We start from the raw sequence: 16,302 nt of genomic DNA on the forward strand, positions 1-16,302 counted from the left end.
ACCAGGCTTGTGGCAGCCTCAAGAGCCCAACCTGGAGTGAGTCACTGGCACTTTTATCTCTGCAGATGGCCTGGTGGCAGAAGGGGTTAGCATAGTTGTGGATGGGGGAGGGAAGTTAGTTGAATTTTGTTGATCTTTCCCACCTCTAGCTTCCTTGGCCCACTTTGCCATCACATTTATTTATCTGCCTCTAGGCAGTTGCACGTCACGCCACCTTTATGCTCCTCGTCATGAGATGGTAGGGACTTCCTTGGCTGCTAGTTCAAGTGCCTGGCACCTCTTGTCCGTGGTGGGCGTTGGGCTCCCCCAGTGTTCGTGGGAGGGATGACATGCCTACTCTGCAGTGGTTTGCTGAAAATGCTTCCTGCCTCTGAGCTCCCCTATCTCCGCTCCTACCACAGATTACTCATGTGCACTCCAAAGAGACATTCTCCTTCAGGGCCGACTCTACCTCTCTGAAAATTGGATCTGCTTCTACAGCAACATCTTCCGCTGGGAAACTCTGGTAAAGACCTGGGGCATGCTCCCCTGAGCCGTCTCCTTGGCTGTGGCTAAGCAAGCTGCCCTCGCTTTCTTCCTTTTGCTGACTTCATGCTCTTCCCAAGCCTTTGCGTAATTAACAAAATCATGCCTGAGTCTTGAAAGATACTCAATTCTAAGTCCCAATAATAAGGTCTCCTCTGCCATGTTTTCCCCTTCCTCTCTCCCCTTTGGGTGTGGAAGAGAGGACTGGGAGCATTTGCTTTTGTCAAATGCAGGCAAATATTTGGCATGAGTGACTGCAGGAGGAGGTATAGTCAAGTAGAAAGGGCTTTGGCCTTGGGACTCTGAAGAACCGGCTTGCACAATTTCTGGGTTCTGCAACCAATTAGCAGCGTGATTTTAGGCTAGTCCTTTCTTTGCCTCTGTTTCCTCATCCTGTACACTAAGGAAGAGAAAGATTAACTAGATATTTTTTTGTTTGTTTGTTTGTTTTAGACACAGTTTCACTCTTGTTGCCCAGGCTGGAGTGCAATGGCGGGATCTTGGCTCCCCGCAACCTCTATCCCCCAGCCCCTGAGTTCAAGCAATTCTCCTGCCTCAGCCTCCTGAGTAGGTGGGATTACAGGCATGCGCCACTACACCCAGCTAATTTTGTATTTTTTAAGTAGAGACGGGGTTTCTCCATGTTGATCAGGCTGGTCTTGAACTCCTGACCTCAGGTGATCCACCCGCCTCAGCCTCCCAAAGTGCTGGGTGTACAGACATGAGCCACCATGCGTGACCTAACTAGATGATTTTTTATGGTCACATCCTGCACCAGTATTCTGTGTTTCTGTAAGTGGCAAATAATGGCAGGACCTCTGCACATTTAGCAGACTATGGAGAAATTAGAAAGCTCCTTGCCCAAGAATCAAGATACTCATGGCTGTAGACAAGGCTCAGTCCCCACTTTGCTGTCTGCCCACTGTGAAATAAAGGGGTAAACCAGATGATCACCAATGTGGCCTCTTTCAGGGTTATAAATATGTGATCTGACTGTCCCTGTCTACACTGGCGCCCCCTGAACACTGTTTACCTGACTTACTAATGCCCCCCTTTGCTTGTTACCCATTCTCTGTCCTCTTGGATGCCAGCTGACAGTCCGTTTGAAAGACATCTGTTCCATGACTAAAGAAAAAACAGCTCGCCTCATTCCCAATGCCATCCAAGTTTGCACTGATTCAGAAAAGGTAAGTGGAGTCTTACTCTGGCCTTTCTAATCCTCCCTTATACCCCCTACTCTTGTATTTCTGCCCTTTCTTGAATTGCATGAATATGGAGGCCAATAGGATTGGGATGAGAGGTGGTGGTGCTAAGGGTGGTGCAGATTCTAGGAACCACCTCCTGGATGGAGAGGCTGGGGGAGGCTGAGCAGGGGGAGGATGGAGTGGCCAGACATTGGACCTGGAGTCAGAATACCTGAATTTGAGTCCCTCGACTGTTAGCGTGTTGTGTAGTATGTTTGAGCCTAAGTTTTTTCACCTGCAAAATGGAGCCAGCAATACCTATTTAACACAGTCTTGAAATAATATCACATATCCGAAAACACTAAATTGTGAAGCAGTATGCAAATGTTCAGTAGTCGTCATTATGTATGAGCTTAGCTGATTGTCTCTCGAGAGGATGGGGCATCAGGTAGAAAATGGATTGTCCTTATCAGTATGGGGAGAATATGTCAGCTAAAATTCAGGACAGAGCAAACTTTTCACTAGAGCCTGAAGATGAAGAGGTCCAAGGCTAGGAGTAGACTGGGTTTCTGCTGAAGGCCGAGTTTACAGTTTGGACTCAGGCAGTTTGGTGGCAAGAGCCAGGAGACTTTGGGGTCAGATAGTGTTTGGTTTGACCTATATTTGTTTGTTTGGTTTTTAAAGTAGATTTATTAAAAAACAATTGAAGGCCTGAGTGTTGAGAAGCAAATGGGGCCTCTGGGGGTCCTGTCCTGCAGCAGGCCTGACTTTCAGATGACGGTGCTTATAAGGCAGATCAGGGCCTTCCTGGGCTGCCCTAGTTCTTTCCATTTCAGACGCTAGGTTTGGATCCTGGGGCAGCTGCTCAACTCTACCCAACTCTACCATGGCTACCTGGGCTTGGAGAATATGTGAACATTAGCTACTTTTACAGTCAAATAGGGATCTTGTAGAAGAAACAAGTAGACAGACCTATCAAAGTCTCTCATTCTGACCCAGCAAGCAGGTGAAGTGACTGTTGGTCCTAGTTCCATTGTATGTTGGACTGCAGGCCAATTCCAAATAGCCCAACTCCTTTTTTTTTGAGATGGGGTCTCACTGTATCGCCTAGGCTGGTCTCAAACTCCTAGGCTCAAAGATCCTCTAGCCTCAGCCTCCTGAGTAGCTGGGACTACAGTGCATGCCACCATGCCTTTTTTCTCTTTTTTCTTTTCTTTTTTTTTTAACGAGACAGGCTGTCACTATGTTACCTAGGCTGGTCTCAAGCAACCCTCCTGCCTCAGCCTCCCAAGTAGCTGGGACTACAGGCACAAGCCACTGCACCCAGCTCCAACTCCTTTCTTTATGCAAATACAGAAGGCAAACCTTGGTGCCACATTTAGTCCTTCGTAGCAGTCCTGGCTCATCCTCCTAGTCTTTCCCTAGTGTTTGCATCAATGGCTAACTAAGCTGATGGCAGACCTCATCCTGGGGTAATACTCATTCAGGGAAGTAGCAATGAAGGAGGGTGGGGAAAGAGCTCAGGTCAGATTTACATAACATGATGTGTAGCATAACAGGTGCCCATTACATCTCAGCTACTTCTAAAGTTGATCAGAAAGAGGTATGGAGGCATTAAGACCTGAAGCACTGAGTTGGTCCATAACCCTGGGCTTCAGAACAAGGTCTGGTTTTATTTTCTGGCAGAATCTTTTTAAATATAAAACAGATAAAACACATCTCAAACCTGCAATCTGCCAGCATGCTTTGTTTCTATAAGATGCATGCTAGACCATGAAACTACATAGCAAAAGGTCTTTAAGAGGATTTGGTTGGGAGAAATAGAACAAGCAGATCTCAGGGAAGCCTGGGCTAGTCCTAAAGCTGAGCTACATCCCTGAACACTAGAGGAGTCCTTGTCTTTTCAGGTCCTCATATGTCTTTTTATTCCCAACATTCCCACTTGAGTCTTCATATTCTTCCTCAGCGTCAGGCTGCCATCGTTCTGACGCCTTCTGCAGTTTCCGTTTGGCCCACAGGGAGGCAGCCTCTTCAATCTGTGTCACCTTAGCAAAGTGAGCAGTGTTCGGGATGCCCAAACACCTCATACCATGAGCCTGACGCCATTCAGCAAAGGGCCGCTGGAAGCTTTGGGTCCTCGGCAGGTGTAGTTTCCACAGTTCTCACAGTCGTAGTTGATACTTAGGCCATGAAGCTTATACGGCCAGTAGGGAATGGGTTTGCCATCCCAGCCAAGTGGCAGGTTTTTTGGGTTTGTAAATGATCTCGTTCTCTTCATCTTCACTCTCACTCTCGCTGATTTGCTCTTCTTCCTCCTCTTCTCGCTCTTCTCCTGTCCTTTCTTGCTTGCATTGTACATTTTCATGAGTGAGATGTCGCTGTTCCCTGAGAATCTCTATGTATTCATAGATCTTTGTAGATCTGGGCTTCTAGAAAAGCAATGTCTTTGTTTCTCTCAGTGTCTCACTTGGTGCCCTTTGACTTGGGATTTTTGGCAAACAAAGAGTTTTCAAGTGACTCCAGGGACTTTCCTTTGGTGCTGAATAGTCTCTGGGCTCACTCTTCTGGGGTCCTGCCACATTTCAGTCCTAAATCTTAGAGAGAGCAGATTTCAATCTGTCCACACCCAGAGAGGGCAAGTCCTCCCAGGAGGAGAGTGCAGAGAGGTCAAGATGGGCTCCAGCGTGCGTCCGGGCACTGCTTGTCTCTTTCGGCCATCCAGGAAAGATCCCATTCTCCCATTTCTTCTCAAATTCAGCCTGAATCTTCCCAGAAAGTTCACTCTGATCTTGGAGAGGCTTCACTCTGTGTAATCCTGAAGGTACTCAAGCAGCATCTCTAGGTATCTCTTAACGCTCTGCATTCTTCCTGTCTTTAGGAATGTCAAATAATTGGTCTAAGATGGATAGGTGTGTGATATAATCCAGCTTCTCAGATGCCTTCAGGTTAATGTACTTGAGGTAACAGTCATGGAGATCGAGGTAATGACCATATCCCTCTTCATCTGTGAACTCCACCTAGTTTTGTGCCTCTTCACTTGGATTCTCTCAAGCCTTCAGGAGCCCCTCAGATTCCACTGACATTGGCACATAGATCTCATTCGGGTGCTTCTGGTGGAATTCCTTTATTTGCTTGAGTCTGTTATAGAAATCAGCAAACTCACTGGGTCCTGAAATGTCATTGAGCTCCTCCTTTCGTAATCCATCCTTATCATACAAATCCCTCAGGTTCCCACTGACCTCCGTATACCTATCTTGCATGGCCTGAGTGCAGTGATCAGAATTGATCTGGTCCCAGAGCATGAACTTCTTAGTGAGCATCTCTTTGGCCATGATGTCCATGAGCCATTCTCCTCACGATAGCGCCGCTGCTGCTCCAGTATTGTCTCCCATCTTCCCTTCACCATGGCCTCTCATTGTTTTTTGAGGCACAGTCTCGCTCTGTCACCCAGGCTGGAGTGCAGTAGCGCTATCTTGGCTCACTACAACCTCCGCCTTCTGGGTTCAAGCGATTCTTGTGCCTCAGCCTCCTGAATAGCTGGGATTACAGGCGCCCGCCACCACACTTGACTAATTTTTGTATTTTAAGTAGAGGCCGGGTTTCACCATGTTGGCCAGGCTGATCTGGAACTCCTGACCTCAGGTGATCCATCCACCTCAGCCTCCCAAAGTGCTGGGATTACAGGCGTGAGCCACAGTGCCCTGCCCGGTTCAACCTATGTTTTGGACACTAACCAGCTTCTTGATTATACAAGTTGCCTAACCTCCACCAGCCTGTTACCCTTTATTAGTTGTTAGCTTTGTTTATTATCTAAGCCTTTTTGTGTGGTTTAAATGAAATAGCATTTGCGGACCACCTTGTGGTTGGTCAGTGAAATCTTCATTACTTTCTTTCTGTCTGTTTAATGGGTAAACTCCACAAGGGCGGGATCTTTCTGTGTTGTTTCTTGTCCCTCACACACGTAGATTAGTGCGTAACACATACTAATATTCAAATATTGGTTGAATGAATGAAATAGGTCAGCGGATCAGCAGGTTGTGGGTTTGTCTTGTCCTTCCATTTAGGCTAGTTCATAGCTCACCGCTTACCCGGTTCCAGTAGGTAGGTGAGGGACATTTCTTATGGAGATGAGAATTTCAAAACAGGGAGAAAAGCACTGAGGAAAGTGTGGGTAAGAATGGAAGGACTTTGTCACACTGGGAACTTAATAGTACCAGGTACCCAGGCCTCTGCTGTGCTGACCCCATCTCTGAAGCGGATGTGCGTGATCATAGGTAACTGAGAGTCATTAGTGTTTGAGGATGAAGTCAGTATCTTTTCTTAAGGGAAGGAGGACCATGTCTCTCTTAATTATATTGTAATTCAACAGATATTGTTATTTTCTTTTCCAATCTAGCACTTCTTCACTTCGTTTGGGGCCCGGGATAGGACGTATATGATGATGTTCCGGCTCTGGCAAAATGCTCTCCTTGAAAAGGTAAGTACTGCCGAGTTTTCTTTTACTGCGGGACTGGCTACCTCTAGAGAAGCCCGTGTCTCCTCAGGGTTCTGGGAATCCCCCACTGATAGTATTCTCCTACTGATAGTGTTGACCTGAGTCCTGAAAGTCGCATGTCATCTCCCATGAATGGCCTCAACACCTCCAGGAGTAAGGCACTCATTATCTTCAGGCACTTCAGTTCCACTGCTTTGAAATGTCCCAGGATTTTCTCTAATCAGTTATGGTAATGCATGCAGCCATGAAGAAAGAAGTCCTTAAATTCACAGACCCCCAGAAATAGGAGGCACAGCAGGATGAGGGCCACCAGGGAAGGCCCAGGGTTGGTCAGGAGATAGAACGGGAAAGGGGAAGAAGTGGGCAGAGCCTTTAGTGTAGTTTTGCAGGAAGGAGCCAGGGAGGCAGGGCAAGCAGGCCAAGCAGGTCTAGGATTGGCTAGTTTGAATTATTTCAGCAGGCTGCAGGTACCTCAAGTTGCCTGGAAGCTCGGACGCTATAATAGATAATGGGGAGGCTGGGAATATGAGCCTTGGATGGGCTGGCTGCGTGTGAAAGGCCCACTCCTGGATGAGTTATTTCCTCTCTCTAGGAGTTAGCTAACCCTGATGGGTCCCTCCCCAGTCAGCAAGGCCCCAGCTGCCACAACATGAAGTACAAAAAATGTAGTTACCACAGCCACCACGAATTGACTAGTTGAGTGTTTAAATGAAACTATGAAGAGACACAGTAGAAGGCACCCCTTCATGCAGTGAGCTGTGATTGCGCCACTGCATTCCAGCCTGGATCACAGAGCAAGACCTGTTTCAATTAAAAAAAAAAAAAGGTCCCACTCAGATGCAGCTGGATGTTGAGAAACTGTCTCCAAGCCAGAGAAAGAAATATAGGAGAAAATGCACACACACACACACACACATGCACACATATAATGTTTCCCCCCGGGATTAATTTTTATGTGTGTGTATTTATGTGTGTGTGTGTGTGTATATGTGTGTGTGTGTGTGTATATATATATGACATGTGTGTATATAAATATATACATATATTGGCCTTGATTCTGGCCCAAGCAAAAGGCTGCGTAAGAAAATTGCGTGGATTTATTATTTGGAGTTTCTTCTATTCTGAGAGTCTGTACCCCTAGTATCACTCCTGATAACTTATTTGAGCTGCGGTCCTCTGCCTTCACTCGCCATCAGTAATGGTAAAATGACCATGTGTTTTAGTCTCCACTGGCAGGTTTGAGTTTTCGGCTCACAGCTGCTGTCATTTTTAAATAAGACACGGGGTCATTCCTGTGCTTCGCAAATGCCCTCACAAATAATTGTAGGACTTGGGCCTGCTGAAGAGGGTCTGCTAACTGTGCTTGTCCTGATCGTGGTTGGCCAGGGCAAGCCGGGTGGCATTGGTCAGGGAAGGCTGCAGAGAGCAGGCAAAGGGTGGAGCAGGGCAGGACATGGTTTGGCAGAGAGGCAGACGTGTCCCAGGCAGGGTGAATGTTGTCCCAGGCAGGGTGAATGTTGTGCATGAAGGTCAGAGATAGGAGGGGGAAGTCCAGGAGAGAAGGAGGTGATACCTCCCTCAGGCACTATGAGGGCCAGCGTAGAGAGCTGCCACCCCCAACCCCACCAGCCTAGAGGCAGGCCCCAATTCTGCCATTCCAAGCACTTTAGTCAGAAAGCTGGAATCCTAGCTCAATATACTCTGCCACCTGCCTGCTTCTTAAACCATACCTGAAACCATGGGCTTGGGAGCTCTCAAATTCTTTAGGAAGTCTATTGGTGCAAATGTTTTTGAAATGGGATTTTTTTTTTTTTAAGATAATGATTGCTTCTGTTTTTCTTCATGCCCTTGCCCTCTCTTCCACACACCTATCCCTGCCACCTTCTCCCCTTCCTCCCAGTCTGAGACTCATTCATGGTCTCTGCCTCTGATCTTAGTTCTTTGACATCCCGTTGCTTCTCTTTGGAGACTCTGAACCCAATGAGAACAAACTTTTCTTAGGGCAGTGTTTTTTGGGAGGACACATAGGCACCCAGTGAAATAAGAAAACACTGGAACTAACGCTTAGAACTGCAGGCAAACAGATTCCACCTCAGGTTGGGTGTCACGAGGTTAGGTGAGATGACCTGTAAGGTTCTTAAAACTGTGGGAACGTAAGACTCTACCCAAAGGAACTGTCCAGCTATGGAATGGGCCACCTTTGAGGTTGAACCTCATTCTTGGAAGTGATCCAGTAGGGTCTGTAAGGCCACAGTTAATATAAGAGGAGATTTCTGTGCAGTGTGGTGGGACACTGGGTCAGTGGACCTCTGGGCATTCATTCAGAGTGCTAATCAGAAGCTCTGGGATCGCCTTGGCCCCAGAGTCACATGGGTTTATGCCACTCGGTGCTGGACCTTTTCCATAAGAGCAAAAGGTGAGACAGTTACCATCCTCTGGGAGCCAGCTGGTCACGTTCTACAAACCTCTGTTGAGGGATCGGGCACCGAAAGGCCAGTTCCTGGTTTTGTTGAAGTCCACATTCCTAGGCAGCAGACTGGTGTCCTGCTGAGACCCCCAAGGCAGACGGGGGTGGTTGCTGGCCTCTCGTTCAGCTAAGGAGAGAGGAGTTTCTCCTCCTCTCCGGGGGAACCAGCCAGGCTCAGTGCCTCTGTGCAGAGCGGGGGACCTGAGGAGGAAGGCTCAGTCGTTCCTTTTCTCCCCGAAGCCTCTGTGTCCCAAGGAGCTCTGGCACTTTGTTCACCAGTGCTACGGGAACGAACTGGGCCTGACCAGTGATGACGAGGACTACGTGCCCCCTGATGACGACTTCAACACAATGGGGTGAGTGAGGCCGAGGGCGGCTGCCCAGAGCAGCCATGCAAATGCCTGCAGGAAGAACCTGCCAGGCAGAGGGAACAGCACGCATGCCTGTGCAGCCCTGGAAGGAACCACGGAATGAACGAGGGAAAGTGGTCACAGGTCAGGGAGCTCGAGGGGGCGGAGCCCAAGGGCCTGGCCAACTTTATGGTTGGCTTTTACTAAAAGTGGGATGGGAAAGTTTGGCCTAGGTAATTGCTAAGTTCTGATTTAACATTCCAGCAGGATCACTCTGGCCTCTGCACTGAGAATACATTGAAGGGGAACCAGGGCAGAGGCAGGGAAACCCGTTAAGAGGCCGTTGAGTAATTTAGGTAGTTAAATGAGGGATGGTGGTGGTTTGGAGGAGAAATGGCAATAAGTGTTTAGTTCCTGAATAGATTTTGAAAGATATGTTGATGGAACAGAAAAGAACCAAAGGTGGCTTTTAGACTTTTTTGGTTTTACTGCCTAGAAGGATGGCTTTGTTCCAGACGGAGATGGACAGTATTGTAGGCAGAGCAGGTTTCAGGGGGAAGATCAGGAGGGCAGTTTTAGGCAAGTTGAGATTGAGATACCTGTTAGCCAAATGGAGATGTCAAGTGGGCATTTAGGTATGGAGTGTGAAGGTCATAGGGAAGCCTGGGCTGAGGCCATAAATGCAGCAATTATTGGTGGATAGTCATGAGATTAGCTGAAATTTCAAGTGACTCGGTGAACATAAAAAGAAGTTCAAGGACTGCCTGGGAGCACTCAACGAGGGGAAGAAGCAGCTGAAGAGAGCTTGAAAACACATGCAGGCCCTAGGAAGGTTTCCTGTCCTGGGAGCCAAGGGAAGGAAGTGAAGCAGAAGGTGTTGTCACTGTGTCAATGCTGTCGATAGGTTAAGGAAGATGGGAAGATGTGCCCGTAGACTGGCACAAAGCATGCTTGAGAGTGGAAGGGTAGCTAGCTGCAGGCTTGGTGGTGGTGCCAGAGGCATACAGGGAAAAAAGCAAGAAAAGAGCATTGAATGTCTATTGTGCTTAGGTCTGGGCTCAGTCGAAATAATAGTCTTGTCGCTTAACCTCTATGAATACCTATTTGGTTATCTCTAAAATGCATATAATGATTGCCAGAGAGTTGTCAAGCATCTGGATTTGTTAAGTACAGGTCAGATGAGGATGATGGTGATAGGGTGATGATTGCTCTCTTAGAGGAGGCAACGGCAGCATCCCTGAAGTGTTCCTAGACGGGCACCCACCTTCATCTCAAGGAGGTTTTTTTCTAGGTGTGTAATGCAGGGAAGTTTTCTAGTTATCATCCAGAATTTGGCAATACCACTGAAGGAGTGCTCGTGTCCAGAGTCCTGTCTTAGTCACTGTTTGGGAAATGGAATGCATGCTCAGAACCCAGGTATTGGATTCAGAGGCTTAAAATGGAATGGGCACCCACGGGAAAAAATAGCTTAAGACAAATAATCCTTTCATTGAGGTAGGGATAACTCTAAGGAGGCTGCCTAGAAAAGGTGAGTTCGCAGCCAGAAATTTTACATGGGGGGCAGGGAAGGGTGGGGTGGGATGTGAAGGAGATTTCAGGAGAGCAGTGGGGTAAGCGGGGGATTTTTGGTTAGAGAAAGATCATATACAAAGTGAAGAAGCAGGAAATCTCATAGATTTGGATGAATTGAAAGGTCTGAGATTCTTAGAATAGTTGGCCGTCTTGAACCACTGAGGTTAACGTGGACTCACTGGTGTCTTCTCTCAGATACTGTGAAGAGATCCCTGTGGAAGAGAATGAAGTGAATGACAGCTCATCCAAGAGCAGCATAGAGACCAAGCCAGATGCCAGTCCACAGCTGCCCAAGAAATCCATCACCAACAGCACACTGACATCCACAGGGAGCAGTGAGGCCCCCGTCTCGGTATGGGCAGTCAGCCTTTGGCTTCTACCCCCAGTCCTGTGGCCAGCATTTCCTAGCATAGTTCACTGGGAACCCATAATGGGGAGCAGGTAGAGAGGAGATTGGTTACATTGTGGTCAGTTTCCTCAAGGAGGCATTCTGGAGCAGATGGGCTCTCTGTATTCTAGTGGCGTAGCCCGGGGTCCAGAGCTGGGGCTGGGTGCCTGGGGTACAAGATTGGGTTTGACTTCTGAGCAGATGAAAACCATTTCAAGTCTGCTGTGTGGGCTTTGCTTTTGCTGGACTGCTGCTGATCAGCCCTTCTGGTAGAGAACAATCCCAGGTGTTTTTTCACTGCCTTGATCTGACGTCAAAGTCATGCATGAATATAGAACTGTAGAACAATTAATTGTTTATCCACTCATTTGGTTGATATTTATTGAGTATACGTATTGTGGCTTATTTCTCCACTGTGGTAGACTTTGTGGAAGCCATAAAAATGTGTAAGAGGACCTCTGTCCTCTGGGACTCTGTTATAGAGGAGGTAGAACCTTGTTGAGGAAAGAGGGTCAGGGCGTGTGCTGGCAGGCAGAAGAACAGGTAGGGTTCTTCAGGAAAGGACTCCCTCCAAAGGGAACCTTGTATTTCAGTAGGCTGTGAGTCAGACCACCTGCCCTTAGAATGAAAACGTTATTCATTGGATGCCTGGTCTTTATTTTCCATCTCTGAGGTTATCTTTAAAATGTAAAGAGTTGTATCGATTCCCTTCCAGGGCTAAGGAGAGAATGAGTTTTAAAAAATGCTTATGAAGCCTTTCGAGCTTCTTAGGATAAACAGGTACCACCTGGAGGCAGGCTGCCCCTGTTGCAGGATGGTGCAGGTGCGGCTGCAGGAAGGGGCCTGGCCCTGTGGGGACCAGCTTGTTGTGCTGTTGGAATGGCGAGCATGAGAAATGCAGTCAGTAGTCCTTGTACGGTGTTTGCCCATCCTCTGTGGCAGCTCGGGGGAAGGGCCTTGGAGCCTGACTCTGACTTCGCTCCTGAGCAGCTGAGCTGGGAGTATGAGAGCTGCCAAGGCCGGATCCCTAATCTCCTTTCGGAGAGTAGATCCAGACCAGGTTTCCCTGGTGGGTGACTCCTCTGTCTTGTCTGCAGTTTGATGGGCTGCCCCTGGAGGAGGAGGCGCTGGAGGGAGATGGGTCCCTGGAGAAGGAGCTCGCCATTGACAACATCATGGGGGAGAAGATTGAGATGATCGCTCCTGTGAACTCCCCTTCACTGGACTTCAATGACAATGAGGACATCCCCACTGAGCTCAGTGACTCTTCCGACACACACGATGAAGGTGGGCATTTGAAAACGGGTCTGGAGTGGCCCTTTCTCTATTTTGAAGGCTAAAAGGAAATCTCTATGTGGGGACTGGAGTTACTCTCTAGGCTCCTGGTGGAAAGATGGGAGCAGAGCTTCCTTAACAAAAGGTACCTGTGTTATTAGTCTACATCCCTGTTTTCAGTTATTTGCTGTAGGAGCCTCTCATAGATAATGCTTTGTTCCATCATTTAGTCTTGTCACTAAATTTACCCCCTGTTGACATTGGCTTGCCTTGTGGCCCCTACCCTCAAAGACATGCAAGGCTAGGCAATGTGTATAAGCCACAAGGAAGGCACCAGTCAGCTGCTCCCTGGAAATAATTAGATTTTCACAGAAACAGCCTCAAGATAGTTGCAAAACTTGTTAATGCAAGTTTTGTAGCATGGGATGTTTAGGCCCAGCTAGAAGAAAAGGTATTGCTGAGTCAAATAGAGTTTGGAGACTCCCTTGTTTCTCTAGTTTTTGTAAGCAGGTAGCTTCTAACTTCATGCCTGCATAGGATTAGCTTCTAGGTCCTCCCTTGGGAACATGCTGCTTCTTACCTTCCATGGAGAGAAGCCAAATTCTCAGCGTTCAAGAAATCAATTGATGGATTTCCTCCATTGAATGAGAGGTCTGTTATGACTAGTGAGCGTATGAACACAGTGCTCCCTTGTGAATCTGTGGACACCTCTCCTAGGGGCCACCTGCAGTGGTTTTCTAACCTTTGGTTGGTTTACCCACCCCCATGTAGAGTCCAGGGTCAGCACAAATGACTGCATGGGTTGGGTACTGCCTAGTTCCGGGGTGCCGTTCGCATAAACAACAGTGTGAATACCCCCTGTACTATGCTTGTGCAGTACCCATCTGTGCAGTCATAGGACTTGACCCTACAGGGTACTTCAGAGTTCTCTGGTTTCCTCAGGGTCCTAGGGGTGCCAGAAAGGTCAGCCTCCTCCTGAGATCACATACCCACCCACGCAGGTGCAGTAATTAGGGACTGAGGGGTGCCAAGGGCTCGGGTGGAGCACTGAGGCTTTAGCAGCTCACCTGTATCCTCAGATGCATTCTCCTGTAGCAGCTGGAAAATTCAGATTACAGGTGAAATTCCCTGGCTGGTGATCTTCTGTATATGGACCATTGATGTGCCGGGAGGGCTCTGCATCCCTGAGACTGAAGGAAGCTCCACTTTTGGAGCCCTCCCACACCTTGCTCTGTGTGCCTCTCATTCTGGTTTGAATTCTTATTTTGCTGTATGATGAAGCTGTAATCCTAAGTTTAAAAGGGGGAGTAGGTTTTGACTTCATGGTAGAAATAGGCTGCCTTACAGAACTGTAGTTAGGGGTCATAGCTTATTGGACCAGCCCCAGCCTTAGCAGCAGTTCTGTACACTGATACTTCCAGATTAGTCTACGTTCCCTCAAACACACCTATGCCATGGGTTACAACTACAATTTGTTGTTGATTGGAGTTGACTTACAGACTCTCAAAACCCCATTCTTTGGGTTTAGGCAACTTCAAGAAGTAGTCATTTGAATTTTAGTCTAAGATCAACTGAATTAGGGAGGTTTGAAAGTGTAAAAGCAAATCGTACATTCCCAAACACCTTGTAGAGAAGGAATGGGCAGAGCGTCAACTAAAGGAAATGGTGTGCATCCCAGCAAAGGAAAGAGACTGAAAGCAAAGTCTTAAACCGTGCCCATGAGCTCAGCTATCCTGCTCCGTAGTCTCTCCATACCCTTGGTGGCTGTGCCCATGTTAGCCAGAGACATAAGTTGGAGGATGTCCCTGGGGCCCCCTGCCCCTCCGCTGTCACTGTCTACTTCCTGATCCTCTCTTCTGTGCAGGGGAGGTCCAGGCCTTCTATGAGGACCTGAGTGGCCGGCAGTACGTGAATGAAGTCTTCAACTTCAGCGTGGACAAGCTCTATGACCTTCTCTTCACCAACTCACCCTTCCAGCGGGACTTCATGGAGCAGCGGCGCTTCTCTGGTCCGTTCTGCTGGGACTGTACCCCCCATTCCTCTCTCTTCGTCCTCGCTTCTTCCTTTTCTACGTTTGCTTCCTTCCCTTCCTTGTTCCTCTTCCCACACACCCTCCTTCCCTCGGCCACCTGAGGGCCCAGGCACCCTCTCTCCAGCCTTCTGTGGTGTGGGAGCTCCCTCAGGCCCTGTTGCCCTCCCTTTTCACCAGCACTGCAGCTTCACCCTTGCCCACTGCACACCAGGCACTCGATGCCAGCCCATAAGACCTGCCCTGTCCATGCCCTCACAGGGCTCACTGTCTAGCAAAGCACAGCGGCTCTCCGTCGCTGGCAGCACCCACTCTATGCCATGCTTGTGACGTTGTCTCATTCAGACCTCATAGCTACCCCGTGTGTGGACACCGATGAGGCTGCTGGAACTCTAACTGTTAGTGCTTGCCTGACCTCACGCAGCTAAGAAGGAGCTAGGCCGGGCCTCACATCTGGGATCTGGGGGTTCATGCTTTGACCCTCTGTGCTTCTGCCTCCTCCCCTTCCCCCAAACTCTTCCCACAGCAGGGACCTGTAAGCATCCAGCTGTTACAAAGCATTTGGGCATCAGCGATCCTGTGTGCCAAGAGGAGAGGGCATGCTGAGGGCACGGGGAGGTTATGGCTTAGAGGAGAGGACTTGTTCCCAAGGGACCCTAGGCCCTCGCCACAGTAACGCCAGTGTTGCCAGCACCCCCGTAGGTGGCCCCAAGACCTCCTGTCCCAGCCCCAGGAACAATCAGCATTCTGGAGCCTTGTGTAGAATTTTGACAATGCTACAATGAGCCTCTTTCTGCTTCGACGACGACTCCTCTTCCCACCCTCCGCCCGGCCCTCGGGCTCCCATTGGCTTCCTTTTGGGGGCCAGGCAGTAGTAAGCACAGTCCAGAAGGTCACTTGGACGGGAAACTCGGATTGGGGAGGGGGGCTCTGCCCTCCCTTCCTCATTCCAGGGCTCTCCTCTACCCTTAGATATCATCTTCCATCCATGGAAAAAGGAGGAGAACGGAAACCAGAGCCGAGTGATTCTTTACACCATCACCCTTACCAACCCTCTGGCTCCCAAAACTGCCACTGTCAGGGAGACACAGGTGAGCAGAGCCGGCAGATGCACAGAAGAGCGGGCTGGAAATTCCCGTGTTCTGTCTTGAAGGATTCAGGGCAGATGTCAGGAAGGAGTTTCAGGGCGCAAGTGTCATTTTGCCCCAAAGCAGCGGTGGCATCTTGCTTGTTTAGATGCTGCTGATTCCATTGATTCCAGTTCTCCTGTTCAGAAGTCGTGGGGTGGGGTGGGCTGGGGGAGGCGGGAGAAGGCACTTTTCCAAGCTTCTTGCTCCTCTTCAGTCTTGTCCAACGGACCTTTCCTGCCCACAGACCATGTACAAGGCGAGCCAGGAGAGTGAGTGTTACGTGATAGATGCCGAAGTCCTCACCCACGACGTGCCCTACCATGACTACTTCTACACAATCAACCGCTACACGCTCACCCGCGTGGCCCGCAACAAGAGCCGACTCAGGTGCGCTGTGTGCAGGGCGCCGGGCAGTCAGACGGGGGTCCTTACCTTAGAGAACGTTCATTTGCTCCTGACGGGGAAGGCGGAGGTGGGGTGTGCTTGGCTGCTCACTCTCTTTATTCTGCTTTCTCTCCGAAGCCTTCGGAGGCTCACCCACCACCCTGTTTTGAAAGAGTTAATTATTCTGTCCACTCTGTACATCTTGTTAGTAAAGCTTGTATAGCTACTGCTCTTCATTGGTTGTGTATGGCTCATACCGTATAGTGTAGGCGCTTTACCTACCTCCGCCGGAGTCTTTAGAACGACTCGAAGAGGTGGATTTATCTTCATTTTTCAGATAAAACTGAGTTTCATATAAGTTAAGGAACTTTGCCAAGAGCCATGTCTTTAGTAAGCACTGAAACCCGGATCTTAGAGTTGTAAACCTGTGCTCTGTCCACCATGCTGCGTGGATTGCCATTAGTGTTAGACAGTGACCTCCACGAGGACAGGAATTCCATTCC

The 16,302-nt window shown here is 48.8% G+C and overlaps 1 protein-coding gene and 1 pseudogene across 9 annotated transcripts in view; one reads left to right on the top strand and one right to left on the bottom strand.

Annotated features, from left to right (window-relative positions):
- LOC105476321 (GRAM domain containing 1B) overlaps positions 1-16,302 on the top strand; it is a 274,233-nt gene that overhangs the window by 240,929 nt on the left and 17,002 nt on the right. For all 9 annotated transcript variants that reach the window (XM_071075749.1, XM_024791091.2, XM_071075748.1 and 6 more), the window contains 9 exons: positions 402-505; positions 1,617-1,712; positions 6,106-6,186; positions 8,912-9,027; positions 10,789-10,945; positions 12,079-12,268; positions 14,121-14,264; positions 15,258-15,376; positions 15,660-15,802. In XM_071075749.1, the coding sequence (XP_070931850.1) occupies positions 402-505; positions 1,617-1,712; positions 6,106-6,186; positions 8,912-9,027; positions 10,789-10,945; positions 12,079-12,268; positions 14,121-14,264; positions 15,258-15,376; positions 15,660-15,802 (1,150 nt within the window). The remainder of the gene's footprint in view (positions 1-401; positions 506-1,616; positions 1,713-6,105; positions 6,187-8,911; positions 9,028-10,788; positions 10,946-12,078; positions 12,269-14,120; positions 14,265-15,257; positions 15,377-15,659; positions 15,803-16,302) is intronic.
- On the bottom strand, positions 3,593-5,291 carry LOC112425665 (splicing factor 3A subunit 3 pseudogene; annotated as a pseudogene).

Source organism: Macaca nemestrina, chromosome 12, assembly GCF_043159975.1.
Source record: "Macaca nemestrina isolate mMacNem1 chromosome 12, mMacNem.hap1, whole genome shotgun sequence".
NCBI lineage: Eukaryota > Metazoa > Chordata > Mammalia > Primates > Cercopithecidae > Macaca > Macaca nemestrina.